Below are 24978 nucleotides of genomic sequence, written 5' to 3' on the forward strand. Positions count from 1 at the left end.
GACAGTGCAATGTGCCAGCAACATTCAAGCAGTGAATGAAGAAGCTCTTCGCTGATGTCCTCCAGAACCACTGCATCATCTTCCTGAATGATATGCTGGTGCATATTGAAAGGTATGGGGGGGGTTTGGCAGTTCTAAAAGAGGTGTTCCCGGAGCCAGACTGAGGCTGGATCCAGCTAAGTACACCCTCTTTGACAAAGAGATTGTGGGACTGTATTCTTTGGTCAGTGCCAAAGAACACAACCAGAGTTGTCACTGTCAGAAACTGCCCCCTCCCTGAGGCTGGCATCATATTATTGCTCCTTCATTCCAGGCTTCGCTATCATTGCCAGCGTGTCCCATACGACCTTCAACTGCTGGTACCCAGGTGCCCCCTCTACAAGTCCTCCAGTTGATTCACAGCTCAGGAGAAGTGGGCCATTACAGGGACACCAAGACTCTTTGTGGTCTCCAGGGAAGGTTCTGCTGGCCTGGCTGTAGCAGTGAAATGGAACTGCACATCCACTGCTGCTATGATTGTACCAATCGAAACCATCCCATCCCTCCCAAGCACTGTTGTAGCAGTATCTGTAAGGGGCCCTGATATTGCTGTGGGATGGGACATGAAGGGCAACCAAGAATGGCTGGCACAATAGCACCAATTTGCTCCAGAGAATGTGGATGGAGAAAAGAGTTTCATCCCTGATTATCCAAGTCATCCCCACCCTGCCTCAGGGGGATGTGGAGAGGCAATAAGATGGCAGCTCCTCCTGATCCTTGATGTGGGATTGATGTGGATCATTGATGGCACTGTCTGGTGGGATCCATCCATCCATCCATCTATCCATTGACTACCGCTTATTCGGGGCCGGGTCGTGGAGGCAGCAGTCTGAGCAGAGTTGCCCAGACTTTCCTCACCCCAGACACTTCCTCCAGCTCCTCCGGTGGCACCCCAAGGCGTTCCCAGGCCAGCCGAGAGACATAGTCCCTCCAGGTGTCCTGGGTCTGCCCCGAGGCCTCCTACCGGAGGGACATGCCCGGAACACCTCCCTGGGGAGGCGTCCGGGGGGCATCCGAAATAGGTGCCCGAGCCACCTCAGCTGCTCCTCTCGATGTGGAGGAGCAGCGGCTCTACTACGAGCTCCTCCTGGTGACTGAGCTCCTCACCCTATCTCAAAGAGTGACTGAGCTCCTCACCCTCTCTCTAAGAGTGACTGAGCTCCTCACCCTATCTCTAAGAGTGACTGAGCTCCTCACCCTATCTCTAAGGGTGACTGAGCTCCTCCCCCTCTCTCTAAGGGTGACTGAGCTCCTCACCCTATCTCTAAGGGTGACTGAGCTCCTCACCCTATCTCTAAGGGTGACTGAGCTCCTCCCCCTCTCTCTAAGGGTGACTGAGCTCCTCACCCTATCTCTAAGGGTACGCCCAGCCACCCTACGGAGGAAGCTCATTTCAGCCGCTTGTATCCGGGATCTGGTTCTTTTGGTCATGACCCATAGTTCATGACCATAGGTGAGGGGAGGAACGAAGATCGACCGGTAAATCCAGAGCTTGGTCTTTTGGCTCAGCTCCTTCTTCACCACGACGGACCGATACAACGTCCGCATGACTGCAGACGCTGCACCGATCCGCCTGTCGATCTCACGCTCCATCTTCCCCCCACTCGTGAACAAGACCCCAAGATACTTGAACTCCTCCACCTGGGACAAGGGCACTCCACCGACCTGGAGGGGGCAAGACACCTTTTTCCGGTCGAGAACCATGGCCTCGGATTTAGAGGTGCTGATCCTCATCCCAGCTGCTTCACACTCGGCTGTGAACCGTGTCAGTGTACGCTGAAGGTCCAGGCTTGATGGAGCCAACAGAACCATATCATCTGCAAATAGCAGAGATGAGATCCTGTGGTCCCCAAACTGGACCCCCTCCGGCCCCCGGCTGTGCCTAGAAATTCTGTCCATATAAGTGATGAACAGAACCGGTGATAAAGGACACCCCTGCTGGAGGCCAACATGCACTGGGAACAGGTCCGACTTACTGCTGCAATGTGAACCAAACTCCTGCTCCGGGAATACAAAGACCAAACAGCCCTTAACAAAGGGCCCCGGACTCCGTACTCCCGGAGCACCCCCCACAGGACATCTCGAGGGACGCGGTCGAATGCCTTCTCCAGATCCACAAAACACATGTGGACTGGTTGGGCGAACTCCCACGAACCCTCAAGCACCTGGTGGAGGGTATAGAGCTGGTCCAGTGTTCCACCATCAGGAGAACCTGGTGGAGGGTATAGAGCTGGTCCAGTGTTCCACCATCAGGAGAACCTGGTGGAGGGTATAGAGCTGGTCCAGTGTTCCACCATCAGGAGAACCTGGTGGAGGGTATAGAGTTGGTCCAGTGTTCCACCATCAGGAGCACCTGGTGGAGGGTATAGAGCTGGTCCAGTGTTCTACCATCAGGAGCACCTGGTGGAGGGTATAGAGCTGGTCCAGTGTTCCACCATCAGGAGCACCTGGTGGAGGGTATAGAGCTGGTCCAGTGTTCTACCATCAGGAGCACCTGGTGGAGGGTATAGAGCTGGTCCAGTGTTCCACCATCAGGAGAACCTGGTGGAGGGTATAGAGCTGGTCCACTGTTCCACCATCAGGAGAACCTGGTGGAGGGTATAGAGCTGGTCCAGTGTTCCACCATCAGGAGAACCTGGTGGAGGGTATAGAGCTGGTCCAGTGTTCCACCATCAGGAGAACCTGGTGGAGGGTATAGAGCTGGTCCAGTGTTCCACCATCAGGAGAACCTGGTGGAGGGTATAGAGCTGGTCCAGTGTTCCACGACCAGGACGAAAACCGCATTGTTCCTCTTGGATCCGAGGTTGGACTAACGGCCGGACCCTCCTCTCTAGTACCCTGGAATAGACTTTCCCGGGGAGGCTGAGGAGTGTGATCCCTCTGTAGTTGGAACACACCCTCCGATCCCCCTATTGAAGAGAGGGACCACCACCCCGGTCTGCCAGTCCAGAGGTACTGTCCCCGCCCACCACTCGATGTTGCAGAGACGAGTCAGCCACGACAGTCCCTGCACATCCAGAGACTTAAGGAACTCTGGTCGAATCTCATCCACTCCCGGTGCCTTACCACCGAGGAGCTTCACAACAACCTCGGTGACTTCAGCTTGGGAAATGGACGAGTCCACCTCTGAGAACCCAGCCTCTGCTTACTCAATGGAAGATGTGGTGGTGGGATTGAGGAGGTCCTCGAAGTATTCCTTCCACCGCGTGATGACATCTCCAGTTGAGGTCAACAGCTCCCCACCTCCACTGTAAACAGTGTTGGTGGAGAACTGCTTCCCCCTCCTGAGGCGCCGGACGGTTTGCCAGAATTTTCTCGAGGCCGACCGAAAGTCCTCCTCCATGGCCTCTCCGAACTGCTCCCAGACCTGAGTTTTTGCCTCCACCACAGCCCGGGCTGCAGCTCGCTTGGCCTGCCGGTACCTGTCGATTGCCTCGGGAGTCCTATGAGCTAACAGTGCTCGGTAGGACTCCTTCTTCAGCTTGACGGCATCCCTTACTTCCGGTTGCCACCACCGGGTTCGGGGATTGCCGCCACGACAGGCGCCAGAGACCCTGCGGCCACAGCTCCGAGCAGCAGCTTCAACAATGGAAGTGGAGAACATGGTCCACTCGGACTCAATGTCTCCAACCTCCCTTGGGATCTGTGAGAAGCTCTCCCGGAGGTGGGAGTTGAAAGTTGCGCGGACGGAGGGCTCGGCCAGATGTTCCCAGCAGACCCTCACAACACGTTTGGGCCTGCCGAGTCTATCCGGCCTCCTCCCGGTCCAGCGCATCCAACTCACCACCAGGTGGTGATCAGTTGACAGCTCTTCCCTTCTCTTTACCTGAGTGTCCAAGACACGCGGCCAGAGATCAGATGACACGACCACAAAGTCTATCATTGACCTCCGGCCTAGGGTGTCCTGGTGCCACGTGCACTTATGGACACCCCTGTGCTCCAACATGGTGTTCGTTATGGACAAGCTGTGACTGGCACAGAAGTCCAATAACAGAACACCGCTCGGGTTCAGATCGGGGAGGCCGTTCCTCCCAATCACCCCCTTCCTTCTGGTGGGATCGTTCATATATATATATATATATATATATATATATATATATATATATATATATATATATATATATATACTGTAGCATTTCAACAGAGCCTTGTTCTGTTGAAACATGAGAAACCTGAGAAATGCCAAGGGCTCAGAGAGGAGCTGGAGAGGGCTTGGAAGGTGAAGGTGACAGTAGTGCCCTCGGGGCAGGAAACCCCAAACTGGAGGAGTGGCTACAGCAGATCTCTGGAACAACCTCGGACATCTCAGTCCGGAAAAGTGCAATACTTGGAACAGCAAAGATACTGCGCAGGACCCTCAAGCTCCAAGGCAGTAATAGAAAACCAGGTGACCGCCCGCAGAGGGCGAGAGGGGAATTTTTCTTTTTTTTTTACTGTTACTGTTAAATACTAACCTAAGCCTGAGTAAACTTGTAATGTGTGTGTGTGTGTTTCCAGAGTGAGAACAAGTACGCATGCTCTCAGAACAGCGACTGCCTGAGGCACCTCAACAAGCAAGGAAGTTATGGTGAGACTTTTTATCTGACTCCTACATTTATTTCTCATGTTGATTTTTAATTTATCACATTAACTCCATGCAATTTTTTGTCTGATTAATATCTACTTGTTTATCACTCAGGAATTCTCACAGGGAAATGTATTCCTTTCAATTCCACACTTAAGATGTGCGAGATTAAAGGCTGGTGTCCTGCTGAAATCGACACGATCCCAAAGTAAGAGGAAACGAGTCTTTTTTTCTAGACAAACATGGCCAGAGTGAATTCACAGAACTGTACAACTCAGTACCCTCACAGATCACTTCTACTCGTATGTGAGCATAAAGAACATTTAGTCTCGGATCTCTGCCTCAACAACTAACTTCTGTTTTTCAGTGTATATAACGCAGTGTCACCACATGCAGGGTCTTCTAATTCTCCATGTGCATTCTTTAGGTGTATTTCATTGCAATTAAGTACAGATAAAAACCTCTAAAGCAAAATGACTTATTTTCGAAATATGTTCTCACAAACAATCTGCTCTTTAAAAAACATTAGTAATGCATTGGTTTTATGTAGCGCTTTTCTTGGCACTCTAAGACGCTTTACATTGCATTATTCTTTCACTCCATACTTGATGGTCAGCTACATTGGGCTTTTCAATTCTTGTATGGAACATTTATCTGCTCTGTTCGCCTGTGTATACAATAATGTATAGTATTTTTCAAATGCCATCTGAATGTCTTCAAGTTTGGTGGTCATTTTATTTGTTTTTGGATCTCGAATTTTATAGTCTGCATAGACGAACCCTCCGCGTTTTCGGGGATTCCATAAATCATCATGTTATTCTGACGTGAGTGTCCTTCTAAATCCGTGCTCTTCTCCTGGAGCAGCTTCTGGTGAAGAATATTGACTGAACAGTCAGCGTCTGTCTCTGTGTGGAGCCCGATGGTGGTAGGCTGCACTGCCACAGTCATACATGTTGAAACAAGGTTATTTCCCCAAATCAGCTCATTTTGAGTTCAGTGGCAGCGATGTATCTCAAGAGGGTTTGGAAATGGTGCCATTGTACTTTAAACTGCAGTCTGTAGACCTCCGTGAAGAGAGAAGGTACCAGCTGGAGTTAGGAAAGGTTGACCTGTCATTGTTTGATGTAGAATTGGTGCTGATTGTACGTCCTCAACCTTCATCGCTGCATTTTTCTCTTCATGCTGCTCCAAAATGTTTGTGTTAGTAAAGGTTGTGGACTGCAGACATCCAGTTTTCCTGTGAGGTCATGCTCTTGTCATGGGTGCAGTCTACGTCAACATGGTCCTGCTGGAGGACGAAGGCCTTCCCTGAAGGAGGTCTGGTCTGGATTGGAGCTCCAATCTCCAAACTCTGAGCTTTTCAGTCTTGATGAAGCTTTCCACATGTGCAAGCTGCTCATGCTACCGGCACTCATGTGACCTCACACTGTCAGAGAGACTTTGGAACTGTGTGCTGAGAACAAAGTGATGGTCCCTCTGCTCTTTAGTCTGCAGGACACTTCTGTCTAAAAATAACTGCGAATCACAAAATTATCAGCACACAATGGTTTTGTCTCACCTCAAAACATTTTAAATGAGCGTCAGAAACAGTTTCTGGATGGTGTTCACCGATGGGCTCTTCTTGATATGATACAGGCTCATTTGTTGGTGATCCTCTTTAACCTTTACGTGAGGCTGTTCCTCTCCGAGATGCTCCATTTAAACTCATTGGCTCTCGTTGTCTCTGTCGTATTCACAGGTTTTGTGGACATCCTGAGAAATGTTGCATTTCAACGAAGCTGACTTTTAATTGTTTGAGTACTTTGGTTATATGTGAATCCTCCCTTCATCAGTAGAGCCTCTCCTAGTAAAGAGGGGCTTATCTTTATGAAATAAAACTTTGATTTTCTCCAAAAAACTCTATACATTATATATGAAACAAAAATGACATCAATTTCAGTTCACCGATGGCAAAGCTTCATACACAGAATGGAAAAGAAATCATGTTTCTTAGCTGTTTGAATGTGTTTGGCCGACCAGAGACTCATAGTTTTAAGCTGGGATCTGTTTTCTATCCTGAAGTGGATAAAGCAGTGAAACTCATCATTATCAAGTGAACTCAGGTGGGACTGAAGGGATTTCAGGCCGTTTTCTTTATTCCCTTGTTTAGTCAGATTAGGATTTTCCTGCTTCAAGGTTTTTCTATCTGGATAATGTGAAAAATTTATTTGTTTAAATGACAGCACAATATCTGCAAACTCCATTCAATGTTTTCCTCACGTTCTGCCCGATGTTTGTGCATGACCTTTCTTTGCTTCTTTCCAGGAGACCAATGATGGAAGTGGAGAATTTCACCATCTTCATTAAGAACAGCATCCGCTTCCCAACCTTCAACTACACTAAGTACTGCTCAGCTGTGAGCTCCTGCTCACTCAATGTCAATCTGGTTCTGACTTTTCTCCTGACACATCCTGACATGCTGCTTTCCTGTGCAGAGGGAACTTCCTTCCTACAATCACTGACCGTTACATTCAAAAATGTAACTTTGACATGGTCAACAACACCTATTGCCCTATCTTCAGGGTGGGAGACGTTGTCCGATACGCACGGCAGAACTTCACAAAACTGGCAGACAAGGTAAGTGCGGAAGATGCAGCCTTTTTTCTGTGATTCAATAATAATAATACTCAATGACAACTTGTAGAAAAAACTCTTTCAATGACTTCATGTGGAGATATTTTTGTAGAGTGTATGTAAACTTTGTCTGGGGGCGGAAGATGAACAGAGACAAAAGTGAGTGAAATCCTTTTCAAACTTTCTGTCCAAATCCTTGTACTTTTTATTTTGTGGAATCTGATTGACGGGAGAAGGGAGGAGTGATCGGGATCAAAATCGGTTGGGTGTGTGACTTGGACAAGTCGGACGACCAGTGTAACCCCTCCTACTCATTCACCCGGCTGGATGCGATGTCACAGAAGAGTGCTGTCTCACCAGGGTACAATTTCAGGTATTTACAGCCACACGACTGGACCAGTTCTGAAGAGTCTGTCCTGAAATGACAAGTGTACTTTGTGCTCTTTGCTCTGTTCAGCTGTTGCAGAAAATAGGAATTTACTTCAGTGCATTTGGTGTCTTAACCAGTGTTGGGCAAGTTATTTCAAAAATGCAATATATTGCACATCATTAGTTACTGTTATTAAAAAGTAGTTACTCACATTACATACAGTACATTACAATACTACTGTTTCCAGTGGCGGGCCGTGCATTTCTGACCCAGGCCTTCACTAATGCCGGGTCAATCCACCCCTCAACAAGTTTTTATGGCCACAAACACCACGTTGTGCAGAAATGCCGTATCAAGAGTCATTGCATCACAGATAGATGCTCGTGTAGCCAGAATAAATACCTTTACTGAGGAAAAAATACCTGGAGTTCACAACATTAACAAAGCGGCTGCTTTTCCTGAAGCGTCTGGGGGTCAGGAGGGAGACAAACGTCCGCTTTTCCTGGTCTTGAAAATAATATGATGCAAAGTCATATAATCCTGAATCCTGCCATGGAGTTTGTCGCGAGTAATAGTAAATTGTACTGGACCGAGTGCTGCGGTGCGTTCAATGACCTCCAGAAACAGAATCTCTTGAAAATTGTTTCGACAATAAATCTGCAACCAAATGTCTTTATCTTCCCCTTTAGTCATTGTTGGTTGACAAATCCACACTAATTAGCATTCACATATTTACTGAGGTAGGCAGTTTATGTTATGCAGTGCTTCTCAAATGGTGGGGCGCGCCCCCCTGGGGGGGCGTGGTGGGGGGGCGTGGTGGGGTGTCAGGGGGGGCGTGAGGCGGGCGCGACTTTCAGTATTAGTGTCTTTATTCATGCTTGAAGGATTAAAAAAAGGGCCTCCAGCCACTAGGTGGCAGCAGTGCTCAAACTAATCAACAGGCTGCCTGTTCAGCCAGTAGAGGAGAAGAAGTACTACACATGAACACCGGTGTACAGAGCTGGAGGAGGAGGAGGAGGAGGAGAGGTGGAGAAGTTTCTGACAGGAGTGAAAAGAAGAAAGGATGAGGCGTCAGAGGAAAAGAAAACAGGTGAGAGTAAACATAAAGCTAGTAAGAGCAGGAGATATGACGATGCTACGTCGCCCTTGGGTTTACCGTGAACACGGCAGAAACCAGGAAACACCCGTTTGTGTTTTATGCTGAAAAACTCTGGCAGCGGAGCATGAAACCAAATAAATGAAGACGGCACCTGGAGACCATACACCATACACCTGGAGACCATACACCATACACCTGGAGACCATACACCATACACCTGGAGACCATACACCATACACCTGGAGACCATACACCTGGAGACCATACACCATACACCTGGAGACCATACACCATACACCTGGAGACCGTACATCATACACCTGGAGACCATACACCATACACCTGGAGACCATACACCATACACCTGGAGACCGTACATCATACACCTGGAGACCATACACCATACACCTGGAGACCATACACCATACACCTGGAGACCAGACACCATACACCTGGAGACCATACACCTGGAGACCATACACCATACACCTGGAGACCATACACCATACACCTGGAGACCATACACCACACACCTGGAGACCATACACCACACACCTGGAGACCATACACCATACACCTGGAGACCATACACCACACACCTGGAGACCATACACCATACACCTGGAGACCAGACACCATACACCTGGAGACCATACACCACACACCTGGAGACCATACACCCGTTATGTCAGTAAGCCACTGGAGTTGTTTCATGGTAAACTCCATGAGTATGGCCAACAAGCCGCTCATTTTGTCAGCGCGGCATCAGTAAACAAAAAAGCCTGTTAGCCTCTTACAAAGTTGTCCACCACATCACAAGGTGCAAAAACCCTCACACCATAGCAGATTTATTTTGATAATCATGCGATTGTATGCAGAATGCTGGTGCCAGCAACTCATACAGTGGTTTATACAGATAAATAAATAAATATTATCAAGTTCTCAATGGTAGTACAATTCGGGGGGGGGGGGGGGGGGCCTGAAAAAAATTCTGTCCTCTAGGGGGGGCGTGACAGAAAATAATTGAGAACCACTGATGTTATGACAGTTATATGTGATAGTTGTTGTTATGCACTTGTTCAGTCATGTTCATCTGCATGTTTACCTGTGTACCAGTCTTGTATCTTTGTAACAGAGATTTTGTGTTTTTTCTTTTCTTTAGTTTCACTCTGTTTAATTGTCAGTGACTTATGAAGGATGAGTCATTAAAGGAGCAAGGCTGCTCACTTCCCTGGCCCTCAAAAGAGTTTGGCTGACTGTTTCATCAATGTCAACACTGCAGCAGAGTAACACGTAAAGAGAACAGTGCAGAAGGCTAAAGGCAGATTTCTTTACCCGGCAACAGGGGATGGCTGAAACATGATTGGTTAAATATGTTAACATGGAAATACACGTCTGGAAGCAGCGCAGCCGAGGAGAAGCTCTGAGAAGAAGCGGACAATTTGGACTTATTTAAAAAGTATTCATGGACATAATATAATCCATGTCTGTGATTCACATCTTGTTGTCCGGCCTGCAGAGAAGCCTTGAAGGCCTTGAAGGCCTTGAAGGCCCTGACAGCCAGCCACTGACTTTTTCAGATTTTTTTTCAACTCTTTATATATACACAGCACGAACAAAAAAGACAAACACAGACAAACCATAAAGTAATACAAAGGGGGGCATACAGATTCTCAGTCAGTTGAGGAGACATTGTCTTTGTTTTTGAATAATGACCATTTCCTCCATTTTTGTGCAAAGTCACATGTTTTGATTGGCAGATGAAAAGTCATTTCCTCCTTTGCATAAATCTCCTCCATAATGACCGTCCAATGCTCGCTTTTTGGGGCATCGCTTCTTAAGCAGTTCCTGGTCATGGCCTTCTCATGGACGACAACCATTATTTTGAAGAGGGACCTGTCTTCTTTCTTAATAACTCCTTCTGGATCAGTCCCAGGTACAGAACCTGTGGGTCCCGGGAACCTTATATTTTCAGATGTCCTGCGTAGTCGTGATCGAAGAACAGCGGGCGCTTGAATCTTACCCCGTTTCCAAGCTTCTCTTGACACCGTTTCTTTAGTTGTGAATTCCTGGAGGTTAATGAGAAGGGGTCTCGGGGTCCTCGGGTCGTGGTTTCATGGCGAGGGACTGGTGAGCCCGCTGTCTCTTCAGGTCCATGTCTCTGGGCAGGGGCAGCTCCCGTTTGAGAAGGTCTGAGACCAAGATCATCACATGGCCTCCCTCCTGGCCCCCTGCAACTCCAGAGATACTGTTTCTTCTTCATCTGGACTCCAAATCTGAGACTTTTGTTGTAGTTTTCTGCCAATTTACAACTGTTGTGAGCTTCGGTCAGTCCTGCAGCCACGTCCTCCACTTGCCCCAGTCGTGTCTCCATCTCACCCACTCAGTCCTGCAGCCATGTCCCCCACTTGCCCCAGTCCTGTCTCCACCTCACCCACTCAGTCCTGCAGCCACGTCCTCCACTTGGCCCAGTCCTGTCTCCATCTCACCCACTCAGTCCTGCAGCCACGTCCTCCACTTGCCCCAGTCCTGTCTCCATCTCACCCACTCAGTCCTGCAGCCACGTCCTCCACTTGCCCCAGTCGTGTCTCCATCTCACCCACTCAGTCCTGCAGCCACGTCCTCCACTTGCCCCAGTCCTGTCTCCATCTCACCCACTCAGTCCTGCAGCCACGTCCTCCACTTGGCCCAGTCCTGTCTCCATCTCACCCACTCAGTCCTGCAGCCACGTCCCCCACTTGCTCCAGTCCTGTCTCCATCTCACCCACTCAGTCCTGCAGCCACGTCCTCCACTTGCCCCAGTCCTGTCTCCATCTCACCCACTCAGTCCTGCAGCCACGTCCTCCACTTGCCCCAGTCGTGTCTCCATCTCACCCACTCAGTCCTGCAACATTTCTTCGCTAAATGCACTGTCCTCCACTGAAGATCCACAGTGTGTTTCTATGGGAGGCTTGTACAGGGACCTCCAGCTCCCTCTGGGTGAAGAGCCACGTGCCAACACAGTTGGACACTTTGGGGATTTTCAAGGAAAGGAGGCCACTGTTCTCCACAGCTTGTTCCTACACTGAAGCATGGATACACAGCTGTGGAAAGTTGGGGCACGAGGCAGGAATGGCTCCCTCACCTCATCCAGCAACTTCTGCAGGTGACACTGGGACTTCAGACCTGCCACTATTGTCCACCGCCCCTCACAGCTTGGTGGGACGGGAGGACAAAATGACTGTCTCCACTGTCGGGAGCTGAGTAACTGGGTTTGGATGAGTGGGTTATAGAACACGGGTTGCTGTCAAGCTTTGCCATACGTCCACCACGATTGTACGCTGTATAACTACAAAGTTTCCAGCTTGTAGATCTTACACAATTCACCATCCTATTGACGGCACTGCCTATTTTTTTACAGGAAATATTGGAAGTTAAATCATAACATTCTCTGAGTAGTGTGCTCTTGTCTCCACAGAGATAGGGAAGACTCTTTAAGTGTTCTTCCTTGCCTGCTGTGAGCAGAATGTTTCACCATTCACTTGTGCCCTTGTCTGTCTTGTGGATAGCAGGTGTTGTGTTCGCAAGCCCTCCTAGATTTTATTGCCCCAATCTGATGTACTGGCCATAAAAACTCCCAAATCCTCATGTGGCTGCCCATCAGTCCTCTGAAGGTAGAGGATGTGAGGTTGATAACATCTGTGTCTGTTGGTCTGCTAATCTTCTCCAAACCTTGCTGTTTGACAATTTCAAATCCCCTGGGTTTAAATCACAAAACTATTCTGCAAGTTCCTAAGTCACTTAGGAAAACAACTGGTTGTCTGTCCACTAGCAGTGTTATTTCTGGTTTACAGCTAAATCCCTCACATGCTGCTAGAATGTCCCTCAAATACATGTCAAATTCTTCCCTTGGGTACATTGTTATGGGTCTGTCACCTATTTGCTCCATGGTGGGCTTCACTAAGCCATTTTTGTGCGCTTTCTTGCTCTTTGGTTTTTCTTTCTTTTTCCTTTCCTGCTTGTTGCATTTGTTCTACTTTAAGTTTGTTAACTACTTGAGCACATGTTTCAACATGCAGTTTCCCATTGAATTCGTATTTCTTTTTCCCACGATTTCAAATATTTAACTGAATCTGAGTGGTTTAGTTTCATATATTTTGCATCTCCTTCCACTTCAGTAGTTTTACCGTAACAATTTTCTATTTTCTTTTGTTGTTCTTTTGTTTTTATAAATGCCACTGTTGCAGATTCAAAGATGAGAAATGTCTCACGGACCAGTCGCTTCCTCCTTGAAAGACGAGCTTCTAGGGCAAACCTGTTGTTGGCTCCGGCCTTTCACTTGGTGTTCTATCACAGGAGTAAGGACCGTTTTAGATCTCACTTCAAAACTGCCTAAACATCCTCAATAAAAGGCTGAATTTACTCCACTGGAATGACCTCAATTGTCACCGTATGGTATATCAGTCATCCAGTGTTTCGATTCAGTCACTTTTCATTCACACAGTCATTCACTGAATTTCAGAGTCTTGCTTCCCTGATGTTAAGTCAGCTCACCAAATTCATCAGTGGGTTCAACTAGTTTTTTATTCTTATTTATTTAGCGCTGCCTGTGGACTTACCTACTGCTCCTTTTCAAGACTTATGTAGGGTTTTTGCCTCCCTGAGGACTTTTCTTCATTTATTCAATGAATTTTAGTTCTTGCATTCGTACATCACGTACTTTAAATACGATCACTAAATCGGCCCCCTCGATACTTAAATTTAGTCCTTGCATTCACGATTTCCCACGTAAAGTCCTGCGCTAAATCGGCTCATCAATAACTGTTGAGTCCTTGCCTTTATGATTTAGGTCAACAAAATACCTTCATGAGCAATTCACTAAATAAGATTGGTTCTTGCCTTCATGATTTAGTCCCTCACGCACTTTAAATACCTTCACGATTCGCTCACCAAATTCATTCACTCACCCAATTATTCTTTGATCGTGTCTTCCTCGGATCCCGTCAATCCGGTTCTGAGAGGAAATCCCAGACTGGCCTTCCAACCAACTCGTGGTTGGAGGTCTTTGTTTCAGGAACCTGGTCCTGACGTGCACGTTTTCAGCAGTCTGTTGGATATTCCCCCAGAAGCGCGGTTATGTTGGGATCCGGCTCGAAGGACCAAGTTCTATGTCAGGTCTAAACCGCTGAAATAGGTAAATAAAGAGAAGACACGTGAATCAAGAAACAATCAAGGTACTTGCAGCAAGGGAAGACACCAAGTTCACCTCACAGGGTCACCCAGAAGTCTTCACAGAATGCTCTCTACCAGCCTTCTTTATTGATTGCTCAGTGGGCGGGTACACAAGTTGTAAAAACACACTGGTTCAAACTGGGTCCTGTGGTCTGTCTTACAGGATCGTAAAAACACAACTAGTTCGAAGGGGGAGAAACACAAACAATTAACAGATAAAGATCTCATGTGAACTGCAGGGCTGCAGTCCGCTGCACTCAAAGGTCTGCACAGGATTTACACAGAGCATCAGCAAATGATAATGAAACATTTCTCCTTGCAGAGGTTGTTGAAAACTGTAATCATAAACAATTATAAGTTACTTGTCAAAAAATGGAATCTAAGTAACTTACTCTAAGTACTAAAATAAAAAGTAATGTATCAGAGTACTTTTAGTTACTTTTGGATTACTTCACCAGCAAACAGAAAAAGAAAGAATAGACTGTCTGCTCAGTGTATCGACTCGTCTTGTACTCTAATTACTCTGAACAAGTTTAGAACGAAATCAAAACTCAGTAACAATCAGGTGTCGAACACTGATTCTCTCTCTCTCTCTCTCTCTCTCTCTCTCTCTCTCTCTCTTCTCTCTCTCTCTCTCTCTCTCCCTCTCTCTCTCTCTCTCTCTCTCTCTCTCTCTCTCTCTCTCTCTCTCTCTCTCTCTCTCTCACACACTCTCTCTCTTTCTCTCACTCTCTCTCTCTCTCTCTCTCACACTCTCTCTCTGAGTCTCTCTCTCTCTCTCTCTCTCCCTCTGGTCTCTCTCTCTCTCTCTCTCTCTGAGTCTCTCTCTCTCTCTCTCTCTCTCTCACACTCTGTCTCTCTCTCTCTCTCTCTCTCTCTCTCTCTCACACTCTGTCTCCCTCTCTTTCCCTCTCCCTCTCTCCTCTCTCTAGAATTTCACTCCGGAATTAATAATGGGGCTCTATTCCATTCTATTGAAAATTCTCTCTCTCTCTCTCTCTCTCTGTCTCTCTCTCTCTCTCTCTCTCTCTCTCTCTCTCTCTTCTCTCTCTCTCTCATCTCGTCTCCGTTTCCGGTGTGAGTGTGAGTGAGGTGGTGGAGGTTGTGTGAGACTCTCCCAAACTTCCTTCGGTGTGGATTTATTTACTTGTCTTTCTACTGATCTTCACGGTTTTTCACTGCAGGATCAGGTATGTCGTTCTCTTCACTGTTTCTGCTCTGGGAGGCGTCTCCTCCGGGAGACATGGCGTCCCCCGAGACGCCGGCTCCGTCCCTCCGTCAGGGGTTGGTATCGTCCCGCCTGATGGAGCTGTCAGTGTGGAGGAAGTTCTGCTGGCCAGAGCAGAGAAAAGCATCCAGGATGAACAAGGCGGTGGTGTTTCTGGTGTTCCAGCTGATCGAGAGCGGAAGTGGTGGTGATCCGGGACTCCTTCATCCAGGTGTCCCCCTGTCGGTCCCTTCATCCAGGTGTCCCCCCTGTCGGTCCCGTCCACACGGGTCACCGTGTCGGGGCGTCCCTCCGTCATTAAGAACGAGCAGCTGGAACACGAGCTGCGTAGGTTTGGGAAAATGGCGAGTGGTTTTAAAACTGTCAATCTGGGGTGCAGAGACCCCAAACTGAAGCATGTCAGTCTCTGAGGAGACAGGTGTTTATAGCCCCGTCTCCACCGCACAAAAAGTTCCAGCCTAGACCGGTCTAAAACCGCTCCGGTTCGCGTGTCACCACAGGAATGCAGTCTAAACCGCTCCAGACCGCTACAAAGGCGACCGCTTTTCCGCTCCCCTTCCGTTGGGGTACCAGGACCATGGAACGGGTCTGAGTGTGAGCTGCCGTCTGCTGATTGGTCAGTGATTTACGACACGCCCTCAATATTTTAATGTGCCGGCTGAATCCTCTGCTGTCAGTGTGGTCAGCTGTGCTCTGGTTGTTTTTATTTTCCTTTTCTTTTCTTTGCTGCTCAACTTTAGTGTTTGTGGTGAAACAGCGACTTGAGGCAGAGGGAGACCGGGGCTCAGGACTTTGCATTGCGTTGGAGCTTCCTGTTAGCAGCATAGCGCTCGCCCTGGCGTGGATGCGCGTCCGGGACACAGGAGTCTGGAGCTTTCGTCTCCGGCGCTCCGGCAGCTCCGCTTCCCAGAGGCGGTCAGTGTTCTGTTCAGCCGCGGTCAGTGGCGCTTTATCGCGGGGACGGACCGCGGAAGCGATGAAAAGGAGCTCGGAGCTCGGCGCCTCTGTGTTCCGACGCTGAGCTGCCGGACCGCGATCAGCGCCGGAGTGGAGAACCTTCTCCTCTCTCTCTCTCTCACTCTCTGTCTCACTCTTTCTCACTCTTTCTCTCTCTCTCTCCCTCTCTCTCTTTCTCTCTCACTCTTTCTGGCAGGTTATGAGCTAATAAAACTAGTTGGTATTGGCAGATTACTAGCAGGTTATGAGCTAATAAAACTAGTTGGTATTGGCAGGTTACTGGCAGGTTATGAGCTAATAAAACTAGTTGGTATTGGCAGGTTACTGGCAGGTTATGAGCTAATAAAACTAGTTGGTATTGGCAGGTTACTGGCAGGTTATGAGCTAATAAAACTAGTTGGTATTGGCAGGTTACTGACAAGTTATGAGCTAATAAAACTAGTTGGTATTGGCAGGTTACTAGCAGGTTATGAGCTAATAAAACTAGTTGGTATTGGCAGGTTACTGACAAGTTATGAGCTAATAAAACTAGTTGGTATTGGCAGGTTACTGGCAGGTTATGAGCTAATAAAACTAGTTGGTATTGGCAGGTTACTAGCAGGTTTTGAGCTAATAAAACTAGTTGGTATTGGCAGGTTACTGACAAGTTATGAGCTAATAAAACTAGTTGGTATTGGCAGGTTACTGACAAGTTATGAGCTAATAAAACTAGTTGGTATTGGCAGGTTACTGACAGGTTATGAGCTAATAAAACTAGTTGGTATTGGCAGGTTACTGGCAGGTTATGAGCTAATAAAACTCGTTGGTATTGGCAGGTTACTGGCAGGTTATGAGCTAATAAAACTAGTTGGTATTGGCAGGTTACTGGCAGGTTATGAGCTAATAAAACTAGTTGGTATTGGCAGGTTACTGACAGGTTAGGAGCTAATAAAACTAGTTGACAGAGTCCAGGGGCCTCCTTTATATAACTGTGCGTAGGATTGACGTCAAAATTGGCGTACGCACGAAGCACAGAAAGTGCGTACACACAAAAATATCCTGATTTATAAAACAGTGCGCACGCACGTCCTACACCGATTTCCCTATATAAATCACAATCCACTCTAAATGTGGCGCACCTGTGTGCGGGTCATACCACGCCCATATTTGCCTATAAATATTCAGAGGAACGCCTCTCATGAATATTGATTCATGACTGAAAGCATGCCGAAAGCAGAAAGAAAAGCCAAGAAACGCAGTTTGACCCAGTGTGAGGTGGAAGTTCTGGTCGGGGAGGTGGAGAAGAGGAAGGCGATGTTATTTGGTGGACACAGTGTTGGGTTAGGGTTAGGGTCAGTGTTGGGTTAGGGTTCGGGTTAGGGTCAGTGTTGGGTTAGGGTTAGGGTCAGTGTTGGGCTAGGGTTCGGGTTAGGGTCAGTGTTGGGTTAGGGTTAGTGTTGGGTTAGGGTTAGGGTCAGTGTTGGGTTAGGGTTCGGGTTAGGGTCAGTGTTGAGTTAGGGTTCGGGTTAGGGTTAGTGTTGGGTTAGGGTTCGGGTTAGGGTCAGTGTTGGGTTAGGGTTAGGGTCAGTGTTGGGTTAGGGTTCGGGTTAGGGTCAGTGTTGGGTTAGGGTTCGGGTTAGGGTCAGTGTTGGGCTAGGGTTTGGGTTAGGGTCAGTGTTGGGTTAGGGTTCGGGTTAGGGTTAGTGTTGGGTTAGGTTTAGGGTCAGTGTTGGGTTAGGGTTAGGGTCAGTGTTGGGTTAGGGTTCGGGTTAGGGTCAGTGTTGGGTTAGGGTTAGGGTCAGTGTTGGGTTAGGGTTGGGGTTAGGGTCAGTGTTGGGTTAGGGTTAGTGTTGGGTTAGGGTCAGTGTTGGGTTAGGGTTAGGGTCAGTGTTGGGTTAGGGTTAGGGTTAGGGTCAGTGTTGGGTTAGGGTTAGGGTCAGTGTTGGGTTAGGGTTAGGGTTAGGGTCAGTGTTGGGTTAGGGTTAGGGTTAGGGTCAGTGTTGGGGTCACCAATGCCAAAAAGGCTCTAGAGTGGCAGCATGTGGCGGATGGTGTCAATGCTGTGGCCTCAGAAGGTCGGAGTGTGGCTGAGGGGAAAAAAAAGTGGTCCGACATCAAAGTAGACGCAAAAAAGCGCCTGGCGTCACACAGGCAGAGCGTCTGTGCCCCGGGCGGGGGGACGGGCCCTCCGGAGCTCACCCCGCTGGAGGAAACACTGGCGGGGGTCATCGGGGAATCCCTCCTGAGTGGAGTGGTGACGGAGGTGGAGGGGGACACCGCCACCTGCCCTCCTGAGTGGAGTGGTGACGGAGGTGGAGGGAGACACCGCCACCTGCCCTCCTGAGTGGAGTGGTGACGGAGGTGGAGGGAGACACCGCCACCTGCCCTCCTGAGTGAGTGGTGACGGAGGTGGAGGGAGACACCGCCACCTGCCCTCCTGAGTGGAGTGGTGACGGAGGTGGAGGGAGACACCGCCACCTGCCCTCCTGAGTGGAGTGGTGACGGAGGTGGAGGGGGGACACCGCCACCTGCCCTCCTGAGTAGAGTGGTGACGGAGGTGGAGGGAGACACCGCCACCTGCCCTCCTGAGTGGAGTGGTGACGGAGGTGGAGGGAGACACCGCCACCTGCCCTCCTGAGTGGAGTGGTGACGGAGGTGGAGGGAGACACCGCCACCTGCCCTCCTGAGTGGAGTGGTGACGGAGGTGGAGGGGGACACCGCCACCTGCCCTCCTGAGTGGAGTGGTGACGGAGGTGGAGGGAGACACCACCACCTGCCCTGCAGCTGAGTGGAGTGGTGACGGAGGTGGAGGGGGACACCGCCACCTGCCCTCCTGAGTGGAGTGGTGACGGAGGTGGAGGGAGACACCGCCACCTGCCCTCCAGCTGAGTGGAGTGGTGACGGAGGTGGAGGGGGACACCGCCACCTGCCCTCCTGAGTGGAGTGGTGACGGAGGTGGAGGGAGACACCGCCACCTGCCCTCCTGAGTGGAGTGGTGACGGAGGTGGAGGGAGACACCGCCACCTGCCCTCCAGCTGAGTGGAGTGGTGACGGAGGTGGAGGGGGACACCGCCACCTGCCCTCCTGAGTGGAGTGGTGACGGAGGTGGAGGGGGACACCGCCACCTGCCCTCCAGCTGAGTGGAGTGGTGACGGAGGTGGAGGGGGACACCGCCACCTGCCCTCCTGAGTGGAGTGGTGACGGAGGTGGAGGGAGACACCGCCACCTGCCCTCCTGAGTGGAGTGGTGACGGAGGTGGAGGGAGACACCGCCACCTGCCCTCCAGCTGAGTGGAGTGGTGACGGAGGTGGAGGGGGACACCGCCACCTGCCCTCCTGAGTGGAGTGGTGACGGAGGTGGAGGGGGACACCGCCACCTGCCCTCCAGCTGAGTGGAGTGGTGACGGAGGTGGAGGGGGACACCGCCACCTGCCCTCCTGAGTGGACTGTTGACGGAGGTGGAGGGGGACACCGCCACCTGCCCTCCTGAGTGGAGTGGTGACGGAGGTGGAGGGGGACACCGCCACCTGCCTTCCTGAGTGGAGTGGTGACGGAGGTGGAGGGAGACACCGCCACCTGCCCTCCAGCTGAGTGGAGTGATGACGGAGGTGGAGGGGGACACCGCCACCTGCCCTCCAGCTGAGTGGAGTGGTGACGGAGGTGGAGGGGACACCGCCACCTGCCCTCCAGCTGAGTGGAGTGGTGACGGAGGTGGAGGTGGACACCGCCACCTGCCCTTCAGGAGCCCGATGGTGCGCTCCACAATACTATAGATTCTAGGTCCTCTCCTCTGCGCCTTGTGGGTGAGGAAAAGGGGTGAGCAGCCACCGCTTGAGGGTTAGGGTTCTCCACTGTCGCCTGCAAGGTCGTGAACGGGTTAAACACTACTACAACATTGCAAGTCTCAGGATTTCCACATGAATTCTCCGTACCTAGAAGCCACCCAGCACCTAGAAGCCACCCAGCACCTAGAAGCCACCCATCACCTAGAAGCCACCCAGCACCTAGAAGCCACCCATCACCTAGAAGCCACCCAGCACCTAGAAGCCACCCATCACCTAGAAGCCACCCATCACCTAGAAGCCACCCAGCACCTAGAAGCCACCCATCACGTACAGCGCCGGCCTCCAGTCTGCGCCCAACACTGCTATATGGGCTTTATGATATAGGATATTACACTGCATTCATATCAGTGTAAACATAATACTGTTGTCTTACTACTGTCTTAATCATATGTTTCCCGTGTGCACTCCAGGGAGTATGTTTGTTTATTCATTGTAGAAATTACATTGTTTACTATCCATTTCTTGCAAATAAACTGTCCATATATGAGGTCATATAACTATTTATTTCACACAGTTTCTCCCGTTTCTTTCTTCTGCCATCAGTGGCGCAGTTTCTCCTTCCCCCAGTTATGTGCGTACGCATGGGTCAGAGTTGGCGTGGAGGACCGCACATTTTCCCCTCAAGTTCTCTTTTTATAAATCCCACGGTTTGCGTAGAGAGTGGCGTACGCATTCTTTTGTGCGTACGCCACGTTGATAAATGAGGCCCCAGGTGTGTTTCAGTGAAGTCAGCAGGTTTTATCTACCAGATGTTTCTTCAGGTGAGACGTTCACAACACTTTCACTGCTGGAGGCGTCATTAGCATTGTACAGAGAGGTGAAGAGGCTCCTCCCACTTTAAAACATAGTGATGAGAGCAGCAGGCTGCAGTCTCCATGGCAACGCCTCAGGTCAGCCTGAAAGAGTCAGGAAGTGTCGCAATGCCAGAGGACGGATCATGTGACACTGCAGTTCAGTCCGCTGTTGTGGAACCGTAAACTCAGTGTTTTCTGTCTCAGGGTAACTGGACTCAGAGCTCGGGGTTAAGCTCAGGGCTTGTTAAACCTGCTTCGTGAAACGACCCCAGGTCCAGGCGGTTAGCCTGGTGCTAAAACAAGAGTGCCTCCTGGGTATTAAGCAGACTGGTCCTGATGAATACGGTGTGGTTTCACTCTCTGGAGACAAGTGGCAAGAACCTTCGCCATTCTTTTGAAGTCCACATTAAACAAAGATAGTTTTCAACTTTAACTTCTTTCTTCTGCAATGCACTGACAACAGGCCAATAACCCACTTGTGGGTAGTAACCCCAATGCATCACGACATCCACCATAGTGCCGATAAATCAGTCAAGTCCTGTCTGAATAACTTCCACCCCAATTCACTGACACCACTTGTGATGAAGTGTTTGGAACAACTGCATGTCTGGACCCCTTCAATACACTTACAGTCCCAACCATTCCACAGGAAATGTAATATCCACCATCCTGCAGTCTGTCATCACCTCCTGAAATGATAAATGCTAGAATCCTGCACATTGACTTCAGCTCAGCATTTAAAGCAGTTGTCCCCCCAGAGACCGATGGAGAAACTTCTAATACTCGTCTTGCATACAGCCACATGTCTCTGGGTCCTGGACTTTCCCCAACCTGTCTGGGGAAAAAAAACATGGCAAGGCTCTTTAGGCGCAGTTCCACCACACGTTCTGTCACGGGGGCGTCGCAGGGCGGTCCGGGCTTTTGTGCAGTCCGACTGAAAAGTTGTGGATGGTACAGAAGAACCCGTGACCACCAGGTACTATTTTCCGCTACTCAAGATCTGAGGTACTTTGCACCGAGGAACGGGTCTGGAGGAGGAGCCACGGCACCGCCGTCTGCTGATTGGTCGTGATGATCGCTGCTCACAACTTGCCCACGGCTTTGCCATACTGTAACCTCCCGCTCTGCCCTGCTCAGTGGGACAGCGGCTTTTCATTGAAATGGGGAACAGAATAGAGGGATGAAGTGAAACACCCCGGGGCTGGTTCAGAGAGAACAACCACGTTAACAAGATCAGGACTTCTCACAGCCTCTGGAAACTCTAACTGCAGCCATCAGGAAAACGTAAACACAGAAGCACCACACTGATCCACAGCTTCATTCTAAAAACTGTCAGAAGGCTGGACTTCTGACCAGGATACACATTCACTTCTGTACTTTAAATCATTTAAATACTGGAATTAATATTTCAAAAGTCAGATTATCATTCCAATAAGTCACTTTAACTTGATGCATGTTACATCACAGGCTGCTGCTATGGAGACGTAGTATCTGCCAATCTCATGTGTGTGTGTGTGTGTGTGTGTGTGTGTGTGTGTGTGTGTGTGTGTGTGTGTGTGTGTGTGTGTGTGTGTGTGTGTGTGTGTGTGTGTGTGTGTGTGTGTGTGTGTGTGTGTGTGTGTGTGTGTGTGTGTGTGTGTGTGTGTGTGTGTGTGTGAGAGAGAGAGAGACCAGGAGGTTGGGTGGGTGTGTGATTGCACAAGTGTGGATTATTCTTACTTTATTTGCTCTAAATTGGATCCTGAAGGAACACTGTCATCTTGGCGGCACTACTGTTGTATGTATGTATGTATGTATGTATGTATGTATGTATGTATGTATGTATGTATGTATGTATGTATGTATGTATGTATGTATGTATGTATGTATGTATGTATGTATGTATGTATGTATGTAGGCTACTGCCAATTGACAATAAAGCTTAATTTTATTTGATACGTAGCAAATGAGAAACGGTCAGGTATAGTAAGTTAAGGTGACAGTGTAAGGGTTAATATATTGATTTATGGTAATGCAGGAATAAGGACTGCAGTTTAGACAGGAAGTTAAGATGAAAATGTGTAATGTCAAAAGTTGGAACTACTGATAGAGGAAAAGAAATTAGTGAGGGATTCTTTTAATGGCTGTAATTGTTCGGAACTGTTCTGTGGAAGCAGTGAAGTCTGCTGTGTTATTACTGAAGCAGAAACAGTGCTAGCATTATTTATTTCCTTCATGGTCGATATTCTCCTAAATTAACTGTTTTTCTTGGTTGTGCAAAACATATAAGCTGCACATTTTTCTCTGCAATAACAATCGTGTGCTTTGTCTGTGCAGGTTTGCTAAATACTTTAAGATGGAAAATGGGACAGACTATCGCACTCTGGTCAAAGCCTATGCCATCAGGTTTGATGTTCTTGTCAATGGAAATGTGAGTTTCAGAATGAGCTGACTGGATTTCCCTCCTAAATAAAACATTTTCGGCTTGTTGGTGGAGACTGAAATGTGCTGAGAGTTTGCTTCTTTCCTTGTAGGCAGGAAAGTTCAATATGATCCCCACACTCATTAACATGGTGGCGGCCTTCACGTCAGTGGGAGTGGTGAGTACATGAGTCAAGAGACGTGTTGAATTCCTGTTGTCTGCACAGCGCTTGGCTCTCTCACAGGTGTGAGATGTGTCTGCTTCTGTCACGGATCAGTCCAGGTGAACCTGACTTCACTCTTATCGGGATCCTATCAGCCTTGAAGTTCGACAGGCGATGAAAAGTTCAGCTTTGTTTTTCAGAACTGAGTGATATCACGCTAACCATGAAGCATTGTGATATTTGATGCTCAAATAGCTGTAAAATAATTTGTTTTTGAGTGCTAAAATAAAATAAAATGATTACCAACAAGTTGCATGTTGAATTCAGTTTCCATCAGTGTTTTCTGGGTTTTGTTGTTTAGTGACGATCACCTCTATTTTCCTCCGCAGGGCACAGTGCTCTGTGACATCATCCTGCTGAACTTCCTGAACGGGGCCGAGCAGTACAAAGCCAAGAAATTTGAGGAGGTAAAGCACTTTGATCCACGTGTGATTTGATTCCTTCTAATTTGATCAAGCTATTGACAGTTTCACGTAGCCCAAGATCTCAGGTTAAATCCACCCTGCGCTAGCTAAAGCAAGATGGAGGGAGGGAGGGAGGGAGGGAGGGAGGCAGGGAGGGAGGGAGGGATGGAGGCAGGGAGGGAGGGGAGGGAGGCAGGGAGGGAGGGAGGGGAGGCAGGGAAGGACAGACAGATGGAGGGAGGGAGGGAGGGATGGATGGAGGGAGGGAGGGAGGGAGGCAGGGAGGGACAGACAGATGGGTGGATGGGTGGATGGATGGATGGATGGATGGATGGATGGGTGGGTGGATGGGTGGATGTATGGATGGATGGATGATGGATGGATGGGTGTATGGATGGATAGATGGATGGGTGGATGGATGGATGGATGGATGGATGGATGGATGGGTGGATGGGTGTATGGATGGATGGGTGTATGGGTGGATGGATGGATGGGTGGATGGGTGTATGGGTGTATGGATGGATGGATGGATGGATGGATGGGTGGATGGATGGGTGGATGTATGGATGGATGGATGATGGATGGATGGGTGTATGGATGGATGGGTGTATGGATGGATGGATGGATGATGGATGGATGGGTGTATGGATGGATGGATGGATGAATGTATGGATGGATGGGTGTATGGATGGATGGGTGTATGGATGGATGGGTGGATGGGTGTATGGATGGATGGGTGTATGGATGGATGGGTGTATGGATGGATGGGTGTATGGATGGATGGGTGTATGCTACAGGCTTCTCTGGTCTTGAAGGTGAAGTGATGGAGTTTGAGAGGACGTCCAGGAAGTGAAGGTGTGGTCTTGTCCGTCCTCTGCAGGTGTCCGACCGTCCTCTGGAGCAGAAGAGTGGACTGTATCGCTCCCAGCTGTCCCTCCGACAGAACATGATGCGGTCCAGCGACTCTGGAGCCTTTTCTATTGAACACTATGGCTGAGTGGTCAGCAGCACTGCTTCAGGACATGGACTGTTTGCTTTGTTACCTTGTACCTCGGTAAATGTTTGACTAATTGAATAATTAATATCTATAAACTAAAAGAAATGCCATTAAAAATAAACATGCATATGTGTCTTTTCATGATGACATTGTAGTATGTAACCATTTGAGAGGATTAAACTTTTAAATATTAAAGCTAACACATCTCAGGAAATAAAGTTTTTCCACATGATGTACAGAATTAAAAAGTCATGT

General features: G+C 48.9%; 1 protein-coding gene across 1 annotated transcript in view; it reads left to right on the plus strand.

Moving 5' to 3' along the window:
* The window catches only part of p2rx3b (purinergic receptor P2X, ligand-gated ion channel, 3b), a gene marked incomplete at both ends in the record, with an annotated part of 41106 nt that extends 16383 nt beyond the window's left edge, over positions 1–24723 (plus strand). The window contains 9 exons of the mRNA XM_080516769.1: positions 4537–4606; positions 4718–4811; positions 6908–6985; positions 7078–7219; positions 7453–7589; positions 23015–23108; positions 23212–23277; positions 23652–23729; positions 24607–24723. Coding sequence (XP_080372895.1) covers positions 4537–4606; positions 4718–4811; positions 6908–6985; positions 7078–7219; positions 7453–7589; positions 23015–23108; positions 23212–23277; positions 23652–23729; positions 24607–24723 — 876 coding nt within the window. The remainder of the gene's footprint in view (positions 1–4536; positions 4607–4717; positions 4812–6907; positions 6986–7077; positions 7220–7452; positions 7590–23014; positions 23109–23211; positions 23278–23651; positions 23730–24606) is intronic.
* Between the last annotated feature and the right edge of the window lie 255 nt (positions 24724–24978).

The sequence above is a fragment of the Blennius ocellaris genome, assembly GCF_963422515.1.
Source record: "Blennius ocellaris genome assembly, chromosome: 3".
NCBI lineage: Eukaryota > Metazoa > Chordata > Actinopteri > Blenniiformes > Blenniidae > Blennius > Blennius ocellaris.